The sequence below is a fragment of the Natator depressus genome, chromosome 5 (genome assembly GCF_965152275.1).
Source record: "Natator depressus isolate rNatDep1 chromosome 5, rNatDep2.hap1, whole genome shotgun sequence".
In the NCBI taxonomy this organism is placed as follows: Eukaryota; Metazoa; Chordata; order Testudines; family Cheloniidae; genus Natator; species Natator depressus.
The window spans coordinates 29289953-29316212 of NC_134238.1; the positions used below are offsets into that span (position 1 = coordinate 29289953).

At 42.8% G+C, this 26260-nt stretch overlaps 1 protein-coding gene across 3 annotated transcripts in view; it reads left to right on the forward strand.

Moving 5' to 3' along the window:
• The window catches only part of GHR (growth hormone receptor), a 209417-nt gene that overhangs the window by 74986 nt on the left and 108171 nt on the right, over positions 1-26260 (forward strand). For all 3 annotated transcript variants that reach the window (XM_074952511.1, XM_074952510.1, XM_074952512.1), the window contains one exon: positions 23378-23458. In XM_074952511.1, coding sequence (XP_074808612.1) covers positions 23389-23458 — 70 coding nt within the window. In that variant the 5' untranslated portion in view covers positions 23378-23388. The remainder of the gene's footprint in view (positions 1-23377; positions 23459-26260) is intronic.

Here is a 26260-nt window from a genome sequence, read left to right on the forward strand (position 1 = left end):
TAATATATTTGACAATTCTGAACATAAATTCCTTGCAGCATTTGTCTTTCCTAACAGTATGCAATTCTAATCGTACTGGGTCTGTGTATGTGGACTGTTTTGAAACAGAAGTATCATTTTCTTGAGATTAACGGTTACCAAAAAGTGACTCTTTCAGACGTCTATGGCAGTTTACCTGTTGTAGTATGATTAATCAAATCCTCTCTGGCAGTGGCACATAACCAAGCAATTTATACCTCACATGGGCATTGAGAAATCTCTCACCTCAGCATCTCAGACGTCTCTTTGCTATTCAAATCTATATTAATGGTGCTTTAATGCCAAGGATAACATTGTATGCTGTGGCCTCGCCAACAGCAAATGGCCAAAGGCATTTCTACCAGCCATTACTGTTTGAGAGTCCAGATGGACCCTATTGGTATGCATTGTTTTGACAATCTGCTGGCAGCCTTGCTTGGTGGAGGGTGAGGATATGGTGCAAATTACTATTTCAAAACGCGTTCCTCTTCCCACCAACATGACTTCTATATTGCCCAGGTTATGCCAGCTATACTCCATCCATTCACAGCAAATCTACACTACAAAATTAAGCTGACCTAAGTTATAGCGACGTGCAGCCACCTCAGTAATTGAATCAGTTTTACATGTCCACTTTATGTTCCTTGTGTCAGCTGTGCATGTCTTCACCAGGAGCACTTGTGCAGATTTAACTGTCAGTGTGGGGCATTGTGGGATGGTTTCTGAAGAGCAGCAGCAGTTGATGTAAGCAACACAGTGTCTACACTGACACTGCATCGACCTAGCTACATCGACTTAAGCACTGCGCCTTTCGTGGAGGTGGAGTTAAGTTGGTGTAGTGGGTGAGTTACATCGATGGGAGCTGTATTTTAGTATAGACGCTTCTAGAGTTAGGTTGATATAAGCTGCCTTACGTCCAGCTAACTCTGTAGTGTGGAGTAGGCCTCAGTGACTTCCATTAGGCACAATGATAGCTGAGTAATGCTGGCTTTTTGCTGTTGACATGAAGGTTGAGTTATGTGGGGAATGCTGCCATCCTTGCCAGATGGTTGTTTCAGGTACTGCACACACACAGGCTGCTGCTTGTCCCTGCTCCTACGGCTGCTACAGCGGTGGGTGCACTTTAAAAGTTGGTTTCAGTTCTAGAGAGAGTACCAGTTCTAGTGGTATTTCCCCATTTTGAGCATAGGGAATATCACCAAAACCGATAATATTTCTAACACCACATTGAACTTTTATGTGCATCTACTGCACTTTTCAGTTTAAACTTGCGAGATTTCTGTTGTACTGATGACTTTTTTTTTTTTAAGTGCGGAATAATGAAAGAGCATGTGTTCATAAAGTGGGGTTAATTTATAATCCTAGAAACTGAATTATAGAAACCTGTATGTTAGGTTGTCTTCCTTATGAGGTGTATTTTGTAACAACTTTATACACCACAGTTCGTGAATAACTTCTTCTGTCTTACTTTATAGCCCAAACAAAGTACCACAGCACTCTCAAATAGAAGAACTTCCTCCATTCTTGATTTTCCTTGATCTGTTCCATCAGCCCCTCCCAGCTAAACCTGCTCCTCTCATTCCTCTTAAAGAAATGATGCAGGAAGAAGTGACTAGTGGTTAGAGCACAAACTGAGTCAGGACTTCTAGATTCTATTCCCAGCTCTGCCATGGGGTTTCCATGTAACTTTTGGCAAGTCACTTACCCTCTCTCTTGTTATTCATATCTGTAAAATGGGGGGAGTTGCATCTTCATGGATAGTGAAGTATTAAACACTTTGTTGCCCAAGAGAGCAATATTACTCACATAGTATGTCATTATCTATTTTTGCTGCTCGTGCTATGTTACCAAAGGAGAAGTCTTCTAACACTCTTTATTTGGCCACGTGCCGGTCCTTGGAGAATACAGTGAATCTCAATGGGAGAGAATTAGATTCCCTGTCCTGATTGTGCCGCCTTTTTTAGTGTGTCTCCTAAGACGGCAAAGAATATTTTGCATTTGGCAGGGTGAGCATGAGATCAGCCTTCTCCAAAACTGGCTACTTAGGTTGCCGTTGCGGGGAGGGTGAGTATTATTGTAACTGGATTTCCCGGGGAGTTCTGTATGGTCCCAGTGTAGTGCAACTTGGATCTCTGTCTGCTCTGGTGACATACTAAATCTGAAATGCACCTCTGGACTCAGATATTAGGGAGCAGGTTTACTTGCTAAGCACTTTTATTTAAATTGATCTGTGTTTTTTCCATGCACAGCAGGAGCTGTACAGCACTGTGGCAGGGAGGTCCACTGGGGAATAGCTCACGAGGTCAATGCCTCTTCTTGGGGTTGCATGCCATCTCTTCACCTCTCTTTCTGGGTCTGCGGCCCCCATCTTGCTCTACGAGCTGCTGTTGCTGCTTCTCCGTGACTCAGCCCTCTGGCCATGTCACTATGTGTGGTTTTCCACATCCAGGGTATCACAGTCTTTCCTCGCCAGCAGTCCTAGGCACTTTTCCCATTCGCTGCCTCACAGTGAAACTCCCTCTGTGGCTGGCAGGGGAAGCTGGGCCACTCTCTACTCTGGGTTCCAGCTCAGGGACCCTCTACCCAGTGGTTCTCAATCTGTGGCCTGTGGGCCAATCAGCACAGAGCTGTGGCCCATGTGACCTCTTCAGGGTCATACAAGTAGTATTGGACGCAGCCTGCATATGCGGCTCACAATGGTAAATAAGTTGAGAACCGCTGTCTAGCCAGCAGTCAAGGCTTGTTCCCTCTTAGACCTTAGACTGCCTTTCCCAGAGCCCTGTCCTACCTTCCTGGCTCTGCCCCCCCTCTGGGTTTGCCAGTCCAAACACACCTCCCTTCTCCCAACGACTCCAGACTTTCCCAGCAGCCCCCTCAGTTACCAGTTTCCTGCTTTTATAAATCCAGCCCACCTAATTCCTCCCCTCTGAGGCTTCCTCCCTCAATCAGGGGATTGCTTAGTCACCTGACTCCTCTCAGCTGTGGCCTGTTGGGTTAATTAGCACCCTTCTCAATTTGCCCTAACTTTTTCAGGGGAAGTCTTGGGTGGACACATTTTATAAATTGAAATTAATAAACACATGTTTGCGGTAAAATATATCCCTTTTATTCTGAGCTCAGTATGTGACCCCCTCCATTAAAAAGCAAGCAAGCACAGCCATTAATTTATGTTCAGGACACTGAATTTTTCCCTTTGACATGGAGAGAGTAAACTGCACTAGTCACTGTTAGTCAGGGTGGAAGGTAAGACACAGGGAACAGCTTTAGTTTTTTGACAGTATAACTAGCTCTGCTGAATACTGTAGAAAGACCGGGGCAATTTCTGACTGAATGTGTCAGAGGTGATGTAAAACATTCTGATTTAATTGGGTTTCTTAGCTGTTAATGGTTTATCATACTACTTCAGTACATGGTCAGCACCCATGTCACACACACTCAGATGGAGACTGGCTAGAGTGCTTGCTGATAATGTGGTCAGCATGTGCAAAGCAGGAGCCAGTCTGGGTATTATGCCTACAGAATGAAATATAAGAGAGTGGGACAGAAGTTTATAATCTCTTGCTCTGTAAATTGGAAAAGGAAGCTATAGGCTGAGTATGCTATTGTACACTGAAACCCCCATTTTTTAAGGTAGGGAGTAATAATCTAGCTCACACTGAAAATGCCAGTCTGTGTACATTCTCGTTACTTAGCAGCTCCTTCCACCCAACAATATCTTCCAACCAAACAACTCCACATGCTCCCTTAATGAAATGTTCTCCTCTCCATCCCTTCCCATCCACCAGGTTACCTGCCTTTTGCAAGGCTTCTGTTTCTTTCTGTCATGGTGCCTCCTTTGAGTTACTGAAAACAGATAGCATCTTGAGTTTGTCTTGAAAGTGGCATCTTCTGCAGCTTCTCAGAGAAGTGCAGCTTTGTTGTGAGAGTTCCTAGTTACAGACAAGATGTTAGAAGCATGCCAGAAACTTGTTGCAATAGATGCTGCACCATCTCTTATGAAGTGGAGGGGAAGAACTAGGTAAGGGAGGGAGAGAAAAAAACTGCACCACCATTACACAAGATGTAAGTGTTGGGGGTTAGATAAGCTCCTTAGGGCAGGGACTCTGATTTAGTGAGTTTGTGTAGCTCTTTGCACAGTGGGATTGCTGGTCCCAATTGGGACCTCAATATGCTACTCCAGTATGTATATTTCATAATATAAAACACACCAATTGAAAAAAGGTAGGGGAGTTGCAAAGTGCCTTGCACTTGGATTACTAAACATGGTCGTGTGATCTGCTATGTGACCCTCTGGCTAACTGCTCTGTGGTTACTTTTAGAGTGATTTGAAATGTGCTTGCACCATTTTAAATCAGGAATGACTCAGTTGAAGGCTAACTAGTGTATTGTATGTGAAATCAGAATCGGGCCTTATGTGTACAAGGGACTTGAAACATACAGATCCATTTCAAAGGAGTAGAGAAGGGTCCACCCAGTGCGGTATTCTGCAGCTTTATGAAGTAGACACATTCGACCCTCGGTATAAAGGTTAGACTCTACAGATGCTGATTCATTCAAGTGTCTGGGACTTCTAAGATTATGGCTACGTTTACACTAGCACTTTTGTTGGTAAAACTTTTGTCGGTCCGGGGTGTGAAAAAACCACATCCCTGATTGACATAAGTTTCACCGCCAAGTGCCGGTGTGGACAGGGCTATGTTTGCGGGAGACACTCTCCTGCTGATCTAGCTACTGCTCCTAGTTGGGGATGGTTTAATTATGTTGATGGGAGAGCTCTCTCCCATCAGCATAGAGTGGCAACATGGGAGACCTTACAGCGGCGCAGCTGCAGCCATATAGCTGTACCGCTGTAGGTATGTAAAGTAAGACGTTAGTCTCAATTTCAGTGTGTTTTAAGACCTAAGATCAATTAGTGTCATGACAAATGTTGCTCGTTGTGACTGTAATTACATATAAACCTGATTCAAGTTTGAGTTTGAAGTGCCATACGTATCTTGGGAGCATATGAAATAACTGTTAATGTCTTCCAAACGTTAACAATATCTTTGTATCCAATGCAATAAGGTCTCTTTAAAAACACAACCATGAATGCATCTATATGTATTATTTGTCCCTTGATTTGTTTCTTGCAACTTCAAACTTGGTGAGTGTAAGAACTGTTTTTAATAAAAAAAAAAAAAAAAAAAAAAAAGGTGGGGGCAGTCATACTGTTTTCCCAAAGCCACTAGGTAGAATCAAGTAACTGGGGTGCCCCTGGCAGTTGGTCATGTATGGAATGAGAAGAGATTCCATGCATAATCACATAAGTAAGACTAATAGCCTTGTGGTTAAACTGCAATCCTAACTATTCAGTAATGTGGTATAAACATGTAGATTAAGTGCAGGAGAGCCAGTTACACAGGGCACTTTGCTGCTTGATTCATATCAAAGCAGAATTACCAGTTATTTCAGCATCAACACAAGGTCAATGAAGTGAGGGTGGCTTTTAAAATCTGAAAAGTAATCTGAAAAGAAAATGTTGAGTTATAACTCCCAACCTCCACAGTCTGATCATAAATCACGCCATGTGTCTAATTTGGTACCTTATAGTGCAAACACTACCAGGCACAGCGCAAACTACCATGAGTAGTCCTAATGAAGTCAATGGGATTACCAGGTGAGTTGCATCATACGTGCATTTAACTTACGTGAATTCAACTTTATGCGCTCGGCAAAAAAAAAGAAAAATAACAAGATACCTGTAAATAGTGCGGGCGATTCCGCCCACTATTCCACTCAATGAGCATATGCCCCAGAGTGAGTGTGAGATGGGCGACGTGAATCTGCTGTTCCCTCAGTCGGTCTCAGTTCCCGCGTGCCTCTCATAGTGTGAGCATCTCGCTGCGCTGAATGTGATTCTAGGGTTTAAAGATACTGTACATATTTTTTGTACAACATGGCCCCTAAACGCAAGCCAACTACTTCATCTGGTACTCAACTGAAGAAACAGCGATCTGTTCCAACTCTGGAGGAAAAACTGGCTGTGTTGGACTTATTGAGAGACGGTACGTTGGTCTCCAGTGTGGCGCGTAAATATGGCTGCAACGAATCTAGCATCCGTGCCATCAAGATTCCCAAGAGAGAAATTCGTCAAGCCGTGGCATCAAGTACTCCAATAACTGCTAAGGTGACGAGCCAGGTGCATGATAAGACTTTAGTGAAGACTGAAAAGGCATTAAACTTATGGCTGGAAGACATGAACCGTAAACCTGTGCCTATCGATGGCAACACGTTGCGAGAAAAGACTCTTAGCCTCTACATGCTGTTCAAACCTCCCGCCGAAGAGGGACAGCCTTCTGATGAGAAGGAATTGAAAGCCAGCCAAGGTGGGCTTAACAGTTTTAGGAACCGCTTCAACCTCAAACATGTGCAGACTACTGGTGAAGCTGCATCTGCCAACGAAGAGGCAGCAAAAGCCTGCCCCGAACAATCAAAGAAAATCACAGAAGAAAAGGGCTTTCTTCCGGAACAAGTTTTTAATGCTGACGAGACTGGGCTCTTCTGGGAAAAAAAATGCCCAACCGCACTTACCCTTCGAAATCAGAAAGACAAGCCCCTGGCTTCAAAGCAGTTAAAGACAGTGTGACTGTGTTGTTTTGTGGCAAGGCATTTAATAAAGCTGGGCTTGCTCTACAGGGCTGCAAATCCCTGTGCCCTAAAAGGCAAGAACAGAAATCCCCTGCCTGGTTCTGGTAATCCAATAAAAAGGCTTGCGTGATGGCAGCATTATTTCTGGATTGGTTCCACAAGTGTTTCATTTCGGAGGTCAAGCGGTACCTCGAAGAGAAAGGACTTGACTTTAAAGTGTTGCTGATCGTAGACAGTGCTCCTGGCCATCCTGAGGCACTCCGGTTTGTGCATAACAATCTTGAAGTTGTCTTTCTCTTTCCCTCCAGCCCCCAATACCTCCTCCAACCTCTCAACCAAGGCATGATTCGCTGTTTCAAGGCCACGTACATGAGGCTTACATTCTCACAGATACATAGCGCTATGGATGCTGATCCCAATCTTAATGTGATGGAGTGTTGGAAGTCCTTCAACATTTTCGATTGCATCACTTATATTAAACAGGCAATGGATGCAATCAAGCCTGAAACAGTCAATGCATGTTGGCAAAACCTATGGAAAGAATGTGTGAATGATTTTAAGGGTTTCCCAACCATTGACAAAGAAGTGAAACACATTGTTCAGGTGGCCAGGCAAGTGGGTGGTGATGGCTTCGTCGACATCCTTGAGGAAGAAATTGAAGAATTATTTGAGAAATGTAGAGAAACATTGACTAACGAAGAGTTAGAGGAACTGATAAAATCGTCTACAGAAGATGAAGATGATGACGACTAACAGGAAGAGCCAGCAAATTGGAATCTTCATAAATTTGCTGAAGTGTTCCCAGCAGCGAAACAGTTAAATGATTTAATTTCTGAATACGACCCTCTATGGAACGAAGCCTCAAAATCACACGTCGTATTACGGACGATTTGAGACTGTATCAAGAAATGTTTGAGCAGCTCAAGAGACCAACAGCGACAGTTGCCGATCACCATGTTTTTCCTTGAAAAACAACCAGCAACAGATGAGCCTATGCAATCAACTTCTCGAGCTGAACCAGAGCCAACCATCACCCAAGCTCTCCGTCACCTCTGTCTCCTGGATCGACATCAAGCCCTGACAACCCCCTGTAATTACCCCCCTGTAATTAAAAATACAGTACTATAAAATTATATTTTGCATATGTACTCTTTATTATATACTGTACATTACTGTATACATTTATACATATTACTGTACAGGGTTGTATACACAAAACCATGTACAGTATACTGTACTTTATGGGCGATTTAAGGGTAATTTTGACTATATGTGATTTTCGCCTTACGCGTTGACTTTAGAACCTAACCCCTGCGTGAGATGCGACTCCACTGTATGTGCAGTAGTAAGTGGTAAGCCTGGTAGTTAAATGTGAAAAGGATCAGGCTGTTAGCTTGTAAATTCCTCAGGGCAAAAATCATGTAATTTTGTCTGTAAAGTGCCAAACACTCCTGTGGAGCTGTATAAATAATAAACAAAAATTAGGACAATACAGACACATGGTTTCCCAATTTAATACTCAAAGCAGGTGAATCTGCTCCAGAGGTTTTACACCTCCTTCACCTTAGAATATAGTGCTGTGAATTTCCTGTAGATGAGGGTCATGGCATTGATTCATCCAGGTCAGCATCAGTTTGTCAGCCACTCTTTCTCCCCATCAAGAGACCTTTCTATTTATAACACACAAAGTAAAATGTTGGTGCCATGTTTTTGTGGGTTGATAGCTACACTTCTTCCATCTTTCATGTCTGAAGATAAAAGTTATGATACAGAGTTACTAATGCACTCCTCTTTGGTGTTTTAGTGGTGCTTAATGTGCCATTTCACATCTGCCATTGCTCCTTAGTTACACTGGTTGAAGAAGAGTAATAAACATACAGAAGATACAACTCAGTGTTAATATTTGAAAAAGCAAGTAGATAGAGGACTAACTAATGGTTAGCAATATCGAAATTGCTAATCACTTTGGATTATAGGTGGTTGTCATTATTTCTTTCTTCACTGTGTGCTACAACTTTATTTTATGATCTTGAGGTCTCCAATAGTTCATTTCTTGTCTCACTGAGAGATTTGTTGTGAGAGTTCAAAAGTTGCTACGAATTTCTCGTACAAATTTGTATAAAATACCAAATCGGATCCTCATCCTTAGTTGACATAAATCAATTTAACTCTATGGACTTCAGTGGTGCTATGCCAGTTTACACCAGCTAAGGACCTGGCCCATTATCTTTTCTGTATGGCTATATATTAAGTAATACAACTCTTGAATGCAAGAGTTACTGCTAGGTAATTTTCTGTGGCTTTCATCTTCAGATTTGTGAGGTGTGAACTGCAAGGCAGTGGAGAATCAGCCCATGATTCAGTACCTAAGGGGTCTGACTTTATAGCTGGTAGTGCCAATAAACTCTTTAATGATGGTCTGATGCTTGCCTAAAATATTTCTTCTGTATGCTATATGGGACATGGGGCTTGTTTACACACCCAAGTTGCACCAGTCTGACTTTCAGTTGCTTTAAAAAACAATTTAATTGAACCATTGCAAACTCCTGTGTGGACACATATCAGTTTAAATCAGGCTTACTCAGGTTAGTAAATTACAGGTGCAGACTTAACTAATAAATATCGAGACACAAAGTTGCATTGGTATAACTAAATCAGCTTAACGCCACACCTTCTATTAAACCTGTGCAACTTTGTAGTACAGGCCATAGAAAATATAGGAGAGTGGAGTGTGGGATGAAAAGGTTTGATTTAGTACTTTTTTCTGATGACCAGTATACAGGAGCTTCTCATTTAAAGTCGTCCCAGTTAATGTTGTTTCGTTCTTTTATGTTGCTGATGTAACCCTTCTGCCAGGCCAAGTTGATAGCAGCAAGGGCCGGGTTCAGTACACAGGGGTTCCCTCTCATCAAAGCAAATGCAAAACTGGCTCGAGCCCCCACCCAGTGACCTGGGAAAATCTTACACACCCCCTGGGCGCCTCAAAGAGGCAATACTTCCCTTCTCACAAGCACAGAGTCTCGGTGTAGCAGAGAATCTTTAATAACATGAGGTAAACGACATCAGCATTAAATTGGGGAAACACCACAACTAGTGTTCATTAACCAAACCATGAGCAAAGACCCACCCCAGCAAATTGGGCCTCATCCTTTCCCTCGGGTTCTTGAGTCCCAGAACCCAAACGTCTCTTGAGTCCAGCAATCCACAAATCACCCAAAGTACAAAAAGTCCAGCCCCAGAGTTCAAAAGTTCATCTGCATAGTGTTACCCCCCAGTCTGGCTAAAATGTGCCTGTGTGTGGGGAAAGAGGTAAGGGGCACCTTACGTGTCCTGAAGCTGACTGCCCCACAGGGCTCCGCTCCGCTCCACCGTCTCACGAATGGCTCCGCTCCACCACGAACGGCTCCGCTCTGCACAGCTCGCCGTCTCACAAATGCTCCACTCCGCCGTCTCACAAACAGCTCTGCTCTGCACAGCTCGCCGTCTCACAAACAGCTCTGCTCTGCACAGCTCGCCGTCTCACAAACAGCTCCGCTCTGCACAGCTCGCCTCACCGTCTCACGAACACTCCGCCAGCCTATCCACGAACAGCACCACTGCACTCTAGATCTTCCGGCTCCCCACTACTTGACACAGTGCTCAGTGATTTCAGCTCATAGTAGTGGGAGCCTTAGTGCTGGTGCACCATAAGGCCAAAGTGAATTCAGCAGAGTACCTGTAGCAAGACTCTTAATAGACCCAAAATTAGCTCTGACATTCCACAGTGGAGAGAGACAGAGGTGCAATTGGTGTTTCAGCCCCTCACAAAGGGGCCCACACCACCAGGTACTAATACCTGTCTCAAGCCTCTCTCAATTCACAGAGTTTTGGAACCCATGTCCCTTGCCTAGCGAGCGCTACTTAGTTGATGGTGAGTCCCTCCATCATAACAAAAGGCCAAGTACAGTTCCAAGCACAGTTCCCATAATCAGGGTAATAACAATTTATTCTTCCCGCCCCAATAACAGAGACACGGGGGATCCCACAACAGCGAAAGTGACCGTTTGGGCAGTTATGGCCTCATTCTAGGCGGGGTGGGTGTGCCTATGCAAATGAATCGGCCCCTGAAGTTCTTTTCCACAACTTGCCACACCTCACCACCAGATGTCAGGGTGGAGCTCATCCTGACTCTGCTTACATCGATCAGTTAGGGAACATGCTCGTTTAAAGTTGTGTAATGCTCCCTTCTAACGTTTGGCAGCCGTCTGCTTTGTCCACTGCTTGCAGGAAGAACAGCCTGTTGCAGCTAGCTGGTGGGGGCTTGGAACCAAGGTGGACCGGCAGCCCCCCTATCAGCTCCCCACTCCCCTAAGTTCCCTGTGAGGCAGCCACTCAGCAGGCTATCAATTGCCGGCAGTTCAGCTGTCCCTCCCCCCACTGCCATGTGCTGCTCCTGCCCTCTGCCTTGGAGCTGCTCCTGGGAGCCTCCTGCTTTCTGTCCGGGAGTCGGGAGGAGGAAGGGGAGGGGCGGGGGGGGCTAATGTCAGGGTGTCCCCCTGCACCCCGCTTACTCCTTCTCCATATAGAGCAGGCTGGGGACATGGACAGAGAGAGACAGAGAGAGCTTGGGCAGGTGCTGTCTCAACTTCCTGATCCACTTAAAAATGAGATCAGCTTACTTAAAGGGGCAGTGCACATCTCTCTCTCACACACACAGGGTGTGTGTGTCTGTCTCTTGTTTGCCATGCTTGCTGTGTCCCTTTCCTCCATTCCTGCTGCCTTGTACTGTGAGGCTACATTAACAACGTGTTAACCCTTGAGGGCTCAGCCAAAAGCTAGTTCATCACTATTTACATTTATTATTATGGGGAAATTGGGTTCGCTTAACATGGTTTCACTTAAAGTCGCATTTTTCAGGAACATAACTACAACGTTAAGTGAGGAGTTCTTGTAATTCTCTGATCACTTTGCCACTTGTGAGTAATGTGGTCTTCCCAAACTCATGCCAGTAAAAACCCTTTGACTATCACTTATCATCCTGTATTTTATCTAATACTTACGTCAATAACTTTTGCTTAATACTATGTCAATTCTTCTTATGCAGATTTTAATCTGATTAGTAGCATGTGAAATAATTTAGCATGAGTTTAGTGTTTATAACACATTTTGTTTCTTGTTAATCCACCATTAAGCAGTTCCATTAGTCCACATAAATTCCAGCTTCCTATACTTTATTTTATGGCCTCTGGAAGGTGCTGGCATTACAGAAAATAAATTAAGTGTAGCTATTTAAAATGAGCCACCTAATGACAACCCTCCCTCCATCTCATTTACTTAAGGTTCACTGAAACAGTCCAGGGGTTGATTTGAAGATAGTACTTTTTAAAAGTCATGTGGTAATTTCAAAAATACTCTGCGTTAGCCAGCCTGCTCCCACTGAGTTAAGCGAGCGTTTCATTTAACCTTTTAAATTTCACTTACACTAATTGTTGTATTCTTAGCTATATCTGTTGTGCATGTCAAGCTTGGAAAAGTTTGAGACATCATATGCTGACTTCATAGTGGGTGCAAATCCAGTCTTCCATTATCCCAGTCCCACACTGTTCTCCAAAAAGTGCTTCCATGCTTGTTAGTTTCCTGCAATACGTAAATACCATAGTGATCAACATTAAAAAGACTTGAGACTGAACATCTGCCATAGCAGTAGAAGTAGCTTCCTCTAAGGTTCCGATCAAATGGAGCACTGAAACAAATGCATGACTTTAAGTAAGCGAGTAGCCCTATAAGTCGCAACTTATGTTTAAGTGCATACTTAAGTGCATTGCTGGATGGGAATCTAATTCTGCTTTTGTTACTGTTACATAACTTTGTGGCCATAAGGTGATTTTGCTTGTGTTCCCATTTCTGTGTTGTGTTCCTAGGACTTTGTCCTACAAGGTACTGAGAACTCTGGTTCCAATCAAGTGGAATATTTAGGCGTGTGCTTCACTTTGGGACTACTTGCATGCTTAAAGTGGGACTACTTGCATGCTTAAAGTCAGAATTCTAGAAAACATGTTACAGATACATTAGAAGCAAGAGGAAGACCAAGGACAGGGTAGGCCCATTATTCAATGAGGGGAGAAAAGCAATAACAGAAAATGTGAAAATGGCAGAAATGCTAAATGACTCTTTTTGTTTGTTTTTTCACCAAAAGCGTTAGTAGCGATTAGACAGCTAACGTAGTGAATGCCAGTGAAAGTGAGCTAGGATCTGAGGCTAAAATAGGGAGAGAGCAAGTTTAAAAATTACTAGGGCTGTCAAGTGATTAAAAAAATTAATTGTGATTAATCACGTGATTAAACAATAACAGAATACCATTTATTTTAATATTTTGTATGTTTTCTACATTTTCAAATATCTTGATTTCAATTACAACACAGAATATAAAGTGTACAGTGCTCACTTTATATTTTTGATTACATATATTTCGCTGTAAAAAACAAAAGAAATAGTATGTTTCAATTCACCTAATACAAGTACTTTAGTTCAATCTCTTTATAATGAAAGTTGAACTTACAAATGTGAATTATGTACAAAAAATAACTGCATTCAAAAATAAAACAATGTAAAACTTTAGAACCTACAAGTCCACTTGGTCCTACTTTAGCCAATTCCTCAGACAAACAAGTTTGGTTATAATTGCAGGAGAGAATGCTGCCCACGTCTTGTTCACACTGTCACCTGAAAATGAGAATAGGCATTCGCATGGCAGTGTTGTAGCTGGCACTGCAAGATATTTATGTGCCAGATGTGCTAAAGATTCATATGTCCTTTCATGCTTCAACCACCATTCCAGAAGACATGCGTCTTCTGCTCGATAACGATCCAAAGCAGAGGAGAGCGGATTTTCATCATCTGAGTCAGGTGTCACCAGCAGAAGGTTGATTTTCTTTTTTGGGGGTTCGGGGTCTGTAGTTTCTGCATCGGAGTGTTGTTCTTTTAAGACGTCTGAAAGCATGGTCCACACCTTGTCCCTCTCAGATTTTGGAAGGCACTTCAGATTCTTAAACCTTGGGTCGAGTGCTGTAGCTATCTTTAGAAATCTCACACTGGTGCTTTCTTTGTGTTTTGTCAAATCTGCTGTGAAAGTGTTCTTAAAACGGACATGTGCTGGGTAATCATCCGAGACTGCTATAACATGAAATATATGGCAGAATGCAGGTAAAATGGAACAGGAGACATACAATTCTCCTCCAAGGACAGTCACAAATTTAATTAACACATTCTTTTTTAACGAGAATCATCAGCATGGAAGCATGTCCTCTGGAATGGTGGCCGAATCATGAAGAGACATACCAGTGTTTAGCATATCTGGCACATAAATATCTTTCAACACTGGCTACAAAAGTGGCATGCGAATGCCTGTTCTCACTTTCAGATGAAATGGTAAATAAGAAGCAGGCAGCATTATCTCCCATAAATGTAAACAAACTTGTTTGTCTTCGCGATTGGCTGAACAAGAAGTAGGACTGAGTGGACTTGTAGGTTCTGAAGTTTTACATTGTTTTGTTTTTGAGTGCAGTTATGTAACCAAAAAAAAAATCTACATTTGTAAGTTGCACTTTCATGATAAAGAGATTGCACTACAGTACTTGTATGACGGGAATTGAAAATACTGTTTTTGTTTATCATTTTTACAGTGCATGTATTTGTAATAAAAATAATATAAAGTGAGCACTGTACACTGTGTATTCTATGTTGTAATTGAAATCAATGTATGTAGAAAAACATCCAAAAATATTTAATAAGTTTTAGTTGATATTCTATTATTGTTTAACAGTGCAATTAAAACTGCAATGAATCGCAGTTCATTTTTTTGAGTTAATCACGTGAGTTAACTGCAGTTGACAGCCCTAGTCATAATGAGTTATTTTAAACAAAAAGCTAAGCAGCTGCTAAATGTTCCAGGTGCATTCAAGTGGAATACATCTGCTCTGCTGTCAAGTGTACAGTACCATGGCAGTTAGTGGATGACAGAAGGAAAAGCATAGAGCTTGGAAAAATTTTCTGCTTCTGTGTCAAATGAATACCCAGAACAGTTCCCTGCATCCATCCTTACAATTTAGCACTCTTCTGCAGGCAGAAGCCTCCTGTCTTGCTACCCTTCAATCAGTCTTTGGTGCTGCTCAGTTGACCTGTTTCTCCCTGTCTTCTGTTGAAGTGGGGACATCAAATTAAGTATTTGATGTATCCATCCATAAAAGAGAGATTTTTCTCCTGGTCAAATTACTGAAGGCATATAGTGTGAATAGTGATATTTTATCAGCTAAATTAGGACTACCTGAAGTCTATGGGGTTTGATCTTGAAGTGAGGCTTTTGAGTAGTTAAGGTCCGTGACTCTCAAACTTTCCAAACTACAGTACCCCTGGCAGCAGTCTGATTTATCTTGCGTACCCCTCATTTAAAAACTACTTGCATACAAAATCAGACATAAAATACAAAAATGTCACAGCACGCTATTACTGAAAAATCACTTAACTTTCTCACTTTTACCATATAGTTATAAATAAATTGGAATATAAATTTTGTACTTATATTTCAGTGTATAGTATATAGAGCAATATAAACAAGTCTGTCTGTGTGAAATTTTAGTTTGTACTGACTTCTCTAGTGCTTTTCATGTAACCTATTGTAAAACTAGGCAAACATTTAGATGAGTCAGTGTACTCTCTGGAAGACCCATACATACTCCCAGAGATATGTGTATGTTGAGAACCACTGGTTTAGGTCCAAAACTTGGGGTGGGGAGTTAAGTTATACAAAATCTAATCTGAACAGAAATTTATACATGGATGTAATTTTTTTTCCAGTTTCAATAATTAAAGCTGTTAGTAATAGTTGAGAACCTCTTTTATCAGAGCTCCTTTAACTCATTTGAATCTCTTCCTTATTATGTAGAAGTCTGATTAATGAAAGAAAGATGCCTTTATTTCATGGTTCAGTTTACTGGTAGGTTGTGTTTTGTGATAATCCCAAAATATGGGCTAACCCACATATAAAATACTGCAGTATTTTATGAGACTTGCTCAGTATTGCATTCTGAGTTTTTCTGGTTGATGACACTGGATTGTTTGTTTGCAAGGCACAATATCTTATTCCACAGAATTATTTCTCATTCTTTAGTGTAATGCAGGGGTGGGCAAAGTTTTTGAGCTGAGGACCCCATCTGGGTGGGGAAATTGTATGCAGGGCAGGGGGTTGAGGTGTGGGAGGGGGTGCGGTGTCCAGAAACGGGGTCAGGGCAGGGATTGGGGCAGAGGAGGGCTGTGGGGCGTATGAGGGGGCCCAGGGAAGGGCGTTGGGGTACAGGAGGGGGCTCAGGGCAGGGGTGTAGGAAGGGTGCGGAGTGCATGAGGGGGCTCAGGGCAGGGGGTTGAGGTGCAGGAGGGGCTCAGGTCAGGGTTGGGGGTGCAGGGTGCAGCAGGGGGCTCAGAGCAGGGAGTTGGGGTGCAGGAGGGGTGTGAGGTGCAGGCAGGGGGCTTAGGACAGGGAGTTGGGGGGTGGGGTACAGGAGGGGCTCGGAACCCTCTGTCTCTTCCCTCTTCCCCCCCCGACTCCCCCGGGCTCCCAGAGATGTGGTGCCGGCCGCTTCTGAGAGTGGCGCGGGGCTTGCAGCACCACGGGGGAAAATCCCACAGGCCGGATCCAAAGCCCTGAGGGGCCGGATCCAGCCTGCAGGCTGTAGTTTGCCCACCCCGGTGTAATGGATTATCACTTGCAATATGTGTACTGTAGCTTTTTAATACAAATTCAACAGTTATTTCTGTCCTTTAATTCAAGTGGGTACATAATACTGAAAAAGACACTGTTGAAAAAGCCATTCATTCAGGCATTGTTGGTTAGTTAATCCAGACTTCAGTGTTGGCTGGGAATGATGCAACGGTTTGGGTCTGTGGCCATTTTAATTTGTGTAGATTTGAAGGGCGTTAACTCATTCTAGCTGGAGAACTGTTCTTTCTTGTTGGTATTCTGTGGAACACGGGTGAGCAGACAAAATGCCTTCACCAAGTACATTGGACAGAATCTGTATTTCATTATGCAAGAATAGAAACGAGACTTTCTTTGCTATCACAAGTCTTGCCATGAGGTAATTTGTGAGGAATGTATAAATACTCTGCAAGAATTACACTGAGCTTTTCTCCAGGAAAACACTGCAAGGCTATATATTTCAACTCAGTAATAAATCTCCTTCGCCAATAAATGTTACATCTATCTTAAATGCAACATAGTTCTGTGCTTTAAAGCCCCTGATATTACATGTATTTTTCCCCTACAAGCATATTAATTGGTAATTGAGGTATCTGTATGTATTTATTTTTACTTGTACGTTTTCTATGCCTTTCTCCTTGCCCGTCATTGCCAGCAGCACAGCGAAAACTAAACCCTCCTCCCCAAATCAGTTCTATGCTCTTAACAATAATTTTGTTCAGCTTATGGCAAATAAGCTATATATAAATTTTCAGGAACCAAGAATGTAATAGGGTAGGCTCACTACACTGAAGCTGACTGACTGCAGTTGAAATGACCTCATGTTTCAAGGTTGGAGAGTTGTTGCTGGTAGCCAAGGCAAAAAGCTTTTGTGCTAGCCAGAGGTCAGTATATTCAGGACAAAATGGCTTTCTGAAGTCCTTTTCCCTTTGTCTTATGAGGTCCCAGGGACTCTCCAGATTCAGAGGTCTGACCCTAGAATAACATTCTTGTTAACAGGGTGTTGAGATGTTTTTTCTGGCCAGTACAGAACAGTGTTACAATCCACGCTGTAAACTAAAAACTATGCTAGGTTTCTTGTCTCTAGCATGGTTTTCTGTACCGATTTCTAGTCTGGGTCACGCCTGCCTACACTGACAGCGTGAGCACCCTACTAGCAGAAGTCAAGTTTAAAGCTCCTTGTGGCTATCATCACTCCAGCACTGGTATAGAAAGGCCCAGAAAGAGAAATTCTTTCCCTTTTTATAGCTCCTGGTTCCCTTTCTCTGTTGGAGCAATTAGCCCCAGCTGACCCATATAAACATTCCCTGGCGGCAGGGGGTTCTTGGCAATCACTATAGTGAGGACAGTCAGCTATTGTAACCCTTCTTGCTGGTTTTAACCCTCTTCCCCCATACCCACTGCAGGGCAGAGTTTATACAGCCTACCACACAGCTCTCCCCAAAATATTGTGCATTGCAATTGTTGCTTTTTTTTATCTGCTAGGCAATAGGAGCCTTCACAGTGGAATTTGTCTTCTCCTACGCTTAATGGTATGTGGTGGAAGGAACCATTACTGGACTATGTAAAGGGTCGGTTTTTCTGAAGCTGGGGGTGGGGAAGCAGCTCTTACTAAACTAGTGTTCCAGCCCCTGAACAATGCTGTCCTTGTGGGAAACCGATTTGCGAGACAGCCCTCAGCATCGCAATCTGCTGTCATTTCTAAATATTCCTCTCTGGATTTCTGCTAGGCAGTGGCTCTGTCTAATTAGAGGGCAGCTGGCATTTCACAGAAATGGTTTCTCCTGAGAATGATCTTGTCTACCAAGAACAGTTTCATCATGTGGTGTGTTTTTTTTTTTTTTGGTTTATTTTTGTGTGTGTGTTTTTACTTCAGCTCTTAGAACAGATCTCTCCTCTCCTTCCCCTCTGAGATTATTCTCAAGCTGTCAATGCCAGACGTGTGGCAAGATATCACTGTTTGTGGCCTCTCTCCAACCCTCCAAGATAGTTCTCCTGGGGGGGGGCAGTTACCAAGTCCCCTTCGGAGCTGCAGGTGTGCGCTGTGGACACCAGTGAGGCGCTCAGTCCGTGTTGCCTTCAGAACTAGAACTCCTTTTAGTAAAGGACCTTGGGTTGCTATTGGATATCACAGCTCCTTCAAGGAGGATCATCTTCCATCATACCTTCCCTCTGAGACACATGCAGGCTGCAGGCATGCATAAGAGAACAAGTTGGTAGGAATCTGAAGTAGAGCTCTGTAAGCGCAAAAGTGTGTCTTTCTCACCAACAGAAGTTGGTCCAATAAAAAATATTCTCACCCACCTTGTCTACTAAATTCAAACATTCAAGTGTGCAATAGAGGGACTGCCATCCTGTTTTAAATTCAGATCACAAAACAGCCCTAATGATGAAGCTGCTAATGTGACTCCATAATGAATGTCTCCAGTAGTCCACTGAGCTGGGATGCATAGTTTGTTCTCTGGAGTCCCATACCATAGGACACGGTGCTGGCCCTGGAGTATTAGATCAGCCTTGGCATTTGTTTGGGAGTTGTACCCCTTATTTAAGAAAGTCTTTAGTAATATCCCTAAAAACACAGGGTATCTATCTTATATATTTGTATGGCCCCATCACCGTAGTATCTGAGCACGGCACAACTCTTAATGCTTTTATCTTCATACCACCTCTGACGTTGGGCAGTGCTATCATCGCCATCTTACAGAGAACTGAGGCACAGAGACCATAAATAACTTGCTTGAGATCACAGAGGAACTCTGTGGCAGAGCAGCGAATTGAACTCAGGTCTCCCAAGTCCCATATTGGCACCATAACTGCAGGACCAGCCTTCTTCTCTATTTTATTTGGTATGGTTATGCATAGATTCTAATGCTAGAAGGGACCATTGTGATCATCTCGCCCAGTTGTTCCCAAACTGGGGTTCACAGAATGTTACAGGGGCTTTGCCAAAAAAATTTCACTCATGGCGGCCAGAGGACCCCGGGCATTGGAGGCAGCAGGTGGGACCTGGTTGCAGGGCAGACAGCCCGAGCCCCAGGATGAGCGGGGCTAGGCAGTTGGGGCTGGCAACCCAAGCCCTGCCCCTGTCAGCGGGGGAGCTGGCAGCCTGAACCCCAGCGCTCCACACAGGGCTGGCAGCTTGAGCCCCAGGGAGAGCAGGGCCAGGCAGTTGGGGCGGCAGCCCAGACCCCAGCACGGGGCCAGTAGTCTGAGCCCTGTGGTGGGTAGGGCGGCAGCTGAGACCTCAGGCGCACAGGTGGCGCTCGGACCCGTCCTTGTCAGACAGGGGAAGTTGGCATCGAGGACAGAGTGAGCAGGGGCCATGCTGTATGTGGGGTGTGGTCCAAGCTAATTTGTCCCTCACAGGGCACACTCATAGAGACAGACCTCATGGCAGAAGAAAAGCTGTTTGTGAGCCAAACCAGCCAGAAGCACATTGTAGCCAGTGTGACAGTGTTAAGGTGCCTCAGTAATTGTCATTCTCTCTGGAGTGCTGTTTTGCTTCAGTGAGACGTGAATGAATCTTCTCATTTTCTAGTTTGTTGGTTGTTAGCAGTCTCTCTGTGTTATTTTTATTAGAACTTTTGTACACAAGTTCAATGGATAAGTGGCTGAAAAAGGAAAGCGTAAAGACGCAAGGATCAGCTAGTGTTTCCTCAAGTCCACACTATGGAAAATCTAAGTCTAACGATCATGATGGTCCTGGAAACTCACTTACAAAGAAAAGAAAATATGACGATGATTATATAAAATATGGCTTTACATGCATTGGTGATCAAGAATAGATCACCACTGTGTGTGATTTGTGGTGATGTTCTAGCAAACAGCAGCCTCGAACCTTCTCTACTTTGGCGCCATTTAGAAACTAGGCATCCTGCACAACTCGACAACCCTGTTGATTTTTTTCAAGCGAAAATTAGCTGAGAGGAAAAGTGACATTACCAGATTTATATTCAAAGCAAGTACTGATAATGAAAATGCACTTGAAGTGTCATACCACATGAGCTACCGAGTAACAAAAGCATCAGAAGCCCATACCATAGCAGAGAGCTTGATTGGTCCATGTATAAAAGACGTAGTGCATGTGCTCTGAGAAAAGGCTGCAAAAAGGATTGACACCTTTGTCCAATAATACATTTTCATGAAGAATTAATGACCTGTCAAATAATGTAGAGACCACGATTGTACATAGAGTGAAAAATAGTCCATATTATGCTATACAGTTGGATGAATCAACTGATGTAGGTAATCTAGCTATTTTGCTACTGTTTGTACGTTATGTGAATGAAGGTATGGTTGAAGAAGACTTGTGGTTTTGCCGACCACTGGAAGAACGTACAACTGGAAAAGAGATCTTCAATCTGACTAATGAATATTTTCAAGAAAAGGAAATAGATTGGTTTCGTTGCCTAGGCATTTACACTGATGGAGCCACATGAATGACGGGGAAGTATACTGGATTTGTAGCTCAAACAAAAAAGGTTGCATCAAAAGTCTCTTGGACTCACTGCAGTATCCATAGACAAGCCCTTGCAACAAAACGCATGCCTGAGGGACTGAAGAAAGTGCTGGACAATGCAGTGAAAATGGTGAATTTCATAAAATCACGGCCAACAAATTCCAGAATATTTCATGTACTTTGTGAAGAAATGGGTAGTATACACAATTGTCTGTTGACCCATACTGAAGTTAGATGGCTCTCACGGGGCAAAATCTTTGAGCGCTTGTTTGAGCTTAGAACGGAAATCCTAGGGTTTTTTTCCAATAGCCACCCTTTCCACCTTGCCAGCTATATGGAAAATAATGTCTGGCTCCAGAGTCTAGCTTATTTAGCAGATATTGTCTCAAGAATTAATGACCTAAATTTATCTCTTCAAGGCCTCAATATAACAGTTTTCAATGTGCAAGAGCGAGTTGAATCCATGATAAAGAAGTTGCAGTTCTGGGAAAGTTGTTTGAAAACAATCAAACTGAGTGTTTCAGTACTCTTCATGACTTCCTGGCAGAACATAACCTTCAGTTGGATCAGTGCACTAAAACCAATATAACTGCACACCTAAAAGGACTTTGCACAACTTTCAGGGAATACTTTCCAGCTATGTTAGGTGATAATGACTGGATTTGCAACCCTTTTGATGATACCACTTTCTCAACACAGATATTGAACACTGAGGAAAAAGAGAGATTGATTGCGATCTCCTGTGATTACGAACTGAAAAGGAGTTTCAGAAATCTGTCATTGATCAACTTTTGGCTGAGTTTAAGAAACAAGTACCCTCTTCTGGAAGAAAAAGCTGCTGCAGTTTTGTTACCATTTTCAATAACATACTTATGCGAGAAAGTGTTTTCCTCGTATGCACATCTGAAAACCAAATACAGAAACAGACTTGATGCCGAACCAGACCTGAGACTTTATCCTTCTCCCGTGGTTCCGGACTTCCACGAGCTATGCAGAGCAAAACAAGCGCATCCATCACACTGAGGAAATTTAAACTTAAATCCCTGGAAATATTCATTTTTAGGAGGGGGTACACGAGATTTCACAATTTAGTGAAAGAGGTTCACGGGCTGTTAAAGTTTTGGAACCACTGATCTAGCCTGACCTCCTGTGTAACACAGGCCATAGAACTTCTGCAAATAATTCCTAGAGCAGATCTTTTAGAAAAACATCCAATATTGATTTAAAAATTGCCAGTGATGGAGAATTCACCACAGTCCTTGGTAAATTGTTCGAATGGAGTTAATTGCTCTCACGGTTAAAAATATACACTTTCTTTCCAGTTTGAATGTGTCTAGTTTCAATTTGTCGCCATTGAATCGTGTTACACCTTTCTCTGCTAAACTGAGGAGCCCATTTTCAAATATTTGTTCCCTTTGTGGGTACTTATAGACTGTAACCAAGTCAGCCCTGAACCTTCTCTTTGTTACAGTTAAGAAGCCCAGTCTAATCAGTTTATCACTATTAAGCCAGTGGTTCTCAATCTGTTTACCATAGTGGACCGCATATGTGACCCACAGTGTGCTATGTGGACCGCATCCAATACTACCTCAATGGCTCAGTTGCTAGTAGGGCTTTGTGGTGGTCTCATTCCTTGTACGGACAAGTGTTTGAAGTTACATATTCAAGTCACCAGGTTAATACCTGCGAGCCTCTGAGCATGCTCAGTGTGAATTAAATATTACCCGAAGCTTAAGCAGTCTCAGTCTGAGCTGGTTGCTCATGAATTTGTTAGCAAGTGCTGTGTCTCCTCTCCATCCATTTGGCCTCATGAGTGCTTCAACAGTATGTTCCCTGTAAGGGCAGCAAGACCCACAGATTGTATTTTTCTCACTTGTTCTTGGCCTCGCTGCTCTATGGCCCTGAGGATGTCACATGGGCCACAGCTCTGTGCTGATCGGGCCACAGGTTGAGAACCACTGCTATAAGCTTTGTTTTCTAATCCTCTAATCATTTCCCTGGCTCTTCTTTGAACCCTCTTCAATTTATCTGTACCTTTTTTCTGGTGATGCTACCAATGTGGTAGGCAACATAGCACTGGAAGTCCGCTAAGGTAAAGGAGAGAAACCAACAGAACTTTTGAGAGATGAGAACTACTGCAAATGGAATAAAATATTTTTCCTTTTAAAAATGCATTACTAACAGCTCTTATTTTCAAAGTGAATACAAGATAATCCTTTCATTTCATTCTCAAAAGGGTGTGTGGGGAAAATGTGATGAAGGAGAATTCCTGGAATATAGGCCAAGGCCAGAAAATCCCTCATTGCCCTCAGTATTTATTAAACAAGCAGTCCTCTGGAAGTAGTATTTACTGTCTGTCAGAGAGAGTAATATAAGGTAGGACTTTGAGGCAATAACATGTATTCTAACATGCTTCCGTCATAAACTTTTGCTTTAACTCCATTCAGAAATTAAATAAACTAGATGATACATTAAACTGCATTTAAATGTAATGAGATGAGTTCATAAAGAATCTGATTGTACTGTCTCTTTTATGATTGCAGAACCCAGAGGTATGGATCTTCGGCAGCTGTTGCTTATTCTGGCACTGGTTCATGCAAATGATTCTCTTTCTACAAGCGAGGGTGAGTTACTGAGTTTAAACATCTTTTGGCCATTGTTGGTGATGTCTGTGCTCCTTGGTCTCTGCAAAGTGTGTGCACTGCATATTTTCTGAAAAAGAAAATGTAGCTGTTATCTTTAAAGCCATAGAAAGTTTAAGACAAAATGTTACAGCACAAAAGGAGTGGTGAATTTAACATACAGCCAACAGTGCATGGCACTGGATGAGATGGAAGTGGGATCAATGTTTATGTTTGATATCTACACATCCAAAGAGAAAATTACAAATCCGTCTAAAGCAAATTGTGCTGCTTGCAACTCAGATTGGGAAACTAACTGAAGCTTCCTGGGGATATGTTCAGTTGCTGATTTAAGATTTAATGATTTAATAATCTCCACTTGTCTGAGATCAGAGCAGAGCTCTTTTAGTCTTTATCCTGATTCTTGAAATCCCACCCTGTGCTGAAAGTACCTCTCTGGTACAGAGATTATAAAAGAATTATACATTTTTCAAAAAGAGCTCTTTTAATTTCTTGATGCACTTAGTGTTAAAATGGCTAGAAGTAAGGAGGAAACATTTTCATGATGCAGATCTCAAGTCTAAAGCCGGCACTATATGAGCAAGCCATACAAGAAATTCCAGTAGGGGAAACTACTGAGAATGGAGTAAAATCAGTATAAAAGGGTCTGAAAGAGGACACAGGACTGTTATTGTTAACATCAACTGGCCAGACCACTCATCGAGTCAGGCTGTAGACCTTAATATAGGCTATGAGGAGGAACACTGGATATGACCCTCCCCCTCTATATGGGGTTTTAGGTCCAATGGAACAACTCAGTTCACAGATCCACTGACCGTACCTCTGGCCTCCCACAATTCTTCCTCTACCCATCCCACTGCCTATACATGTACCGATCTGTGCCAAGTTGCACGCTAGCGGTTAAGGGGGCAGGAGGTAGGGAGGAGAGAAGAGTAACCCCTCCTGCTGAGTTTTCTCCACTGCTTCTCACAACCCACTGCTTTTGTGCTATCCAGAGGTAATATGAAGACCCCAAAGATTAAGCCCTTTGGGGCCTGATCCCATACTCCTTCAGAATGAAAAATTCCCTTTGACTTCCATGGGAGTTTTATCTTGCATCAGACCTATACAGTTGTTTGTCTCTCTCTGGGTTCATGCTTTACCATGTCTGTTCTGCCTTGTTGGTGCCTTTGGAGAGATCAGTAGACTGTCGTCTACGATAGCTAAATATTTGCTCACTTAAGATTAATAGGTGCCTGCCACTTTATAACGAGGCATGGCAGGATTAGATTTTTGTTGGTAAACGTCTATTTCATCAAACACACTCAAATTGATGGCAAAATATTTCCATCAATAATAGAAATTTACAAATAGGCAAAGTAAGAAATGCTGCTTGAGCACTTCGTAGAGTTAAGACTGTTTCTGTTGTATATTTTGACGTGTGCTGCTGACGCTTTATTTTGTGTTAATGGTTAGGTTAAAGCTTTAACTTTTAAAATCTCAATGTCTACGGTCATTCAATAATTACTGTCTTCCTCCCCCCATTGTCTGAAACCCCCCTTAACTTCCCACAGCTGTGAACATTTAAATGGATAAAAATAGAAAAATACTCAAAACAAACATGAAATGTATTAAAAAAATAAAATTCTGCCAAGCCTATTTGTAACAGACCTCCAGAGACAGAGCTAAAGAACAGCTGCAAGACAGCCAGTTCCTTAAGGAAATGCCCCCGACCTTCTAGCCCGAAAATGTCAAAAGGGATCAGTTTTCAGATGGTTCATTTCCGTAAAGCTTTTGACTTAACAAGACAAGAACCAAAGTTTTTTGGATGGGAAAACATGTAATTCCTTACTTTTATTTGAACTGATCAGTAGCAATCAAATATAATATAATTACCCTACTGCCATGTAGATCTACTATAAAATTCTCCTGAGCATATTTCTGACACTTGCTGGTCAGGAAGCTTTCATGTTTCTTTCGCGTGGGGTTGGTTGATTGTAATGCTGCTTGGCGTTCCATTGCTTGTTCTGTTGAGGTACGGTTGCTCTGTTCTGTATTCTTTACATCTGGTTGTCTGAGGCCAGCCAGCAATGAAAGCAGCAGTTGCTACTGTCACAAATGGTGGAGGGGTGATCAATGTAGTGTGCAGGAAAAACTTCTTTTGTAATTTAAAGCATTACTATAGATAACTGCTGTAGATATAGACTCATAGATATTAAGGTCAGAAGGGACCATTACGATCATCTAGTCTGACCTCCTGCACGACGCAGGCCACAGAATCTCACCCACCCATTCCGGTGATAAACCTCTCACCTACGTCTGAGCTATTGAAGTCCTCAAATCGTGGTTTAAAGACTTCAAGGTGCAGAGAATCCTCCAGCAAGTGACCCGTGCCCCATGCTACAGAGGAAGGTGAAAAACCCCCTGGGCCTCTTCCAATCTGCCCTGGAGGAAAATTCCTTCCCGACCCCAAATATGGTGATCAGCTGAACCCTGAGCATGTGGGCAAGATTCACCAGCCAGATACCCAGGAAAGAATTCTCTGTAGTAACTCAGATCCCACCCCATCTAACATCCCATCACAGGCCATTGGGCCTATTTACCATGAATAGTTAAAGATCAATTAATTGCCAACATCATGTTATCCCATCATACCATCTCCTCCATAAACTTACCGAGTTTAATCTTGAAGCCAGATAGGTCTTTTGCCCCCCACTGCTTTCCTTGGAAGACTATTCCAGAATTTCACTCCTCTGATGGTTAGAAACCTTCGTCTAATTTCAAGTCTAAACTTCCCGATGGCCA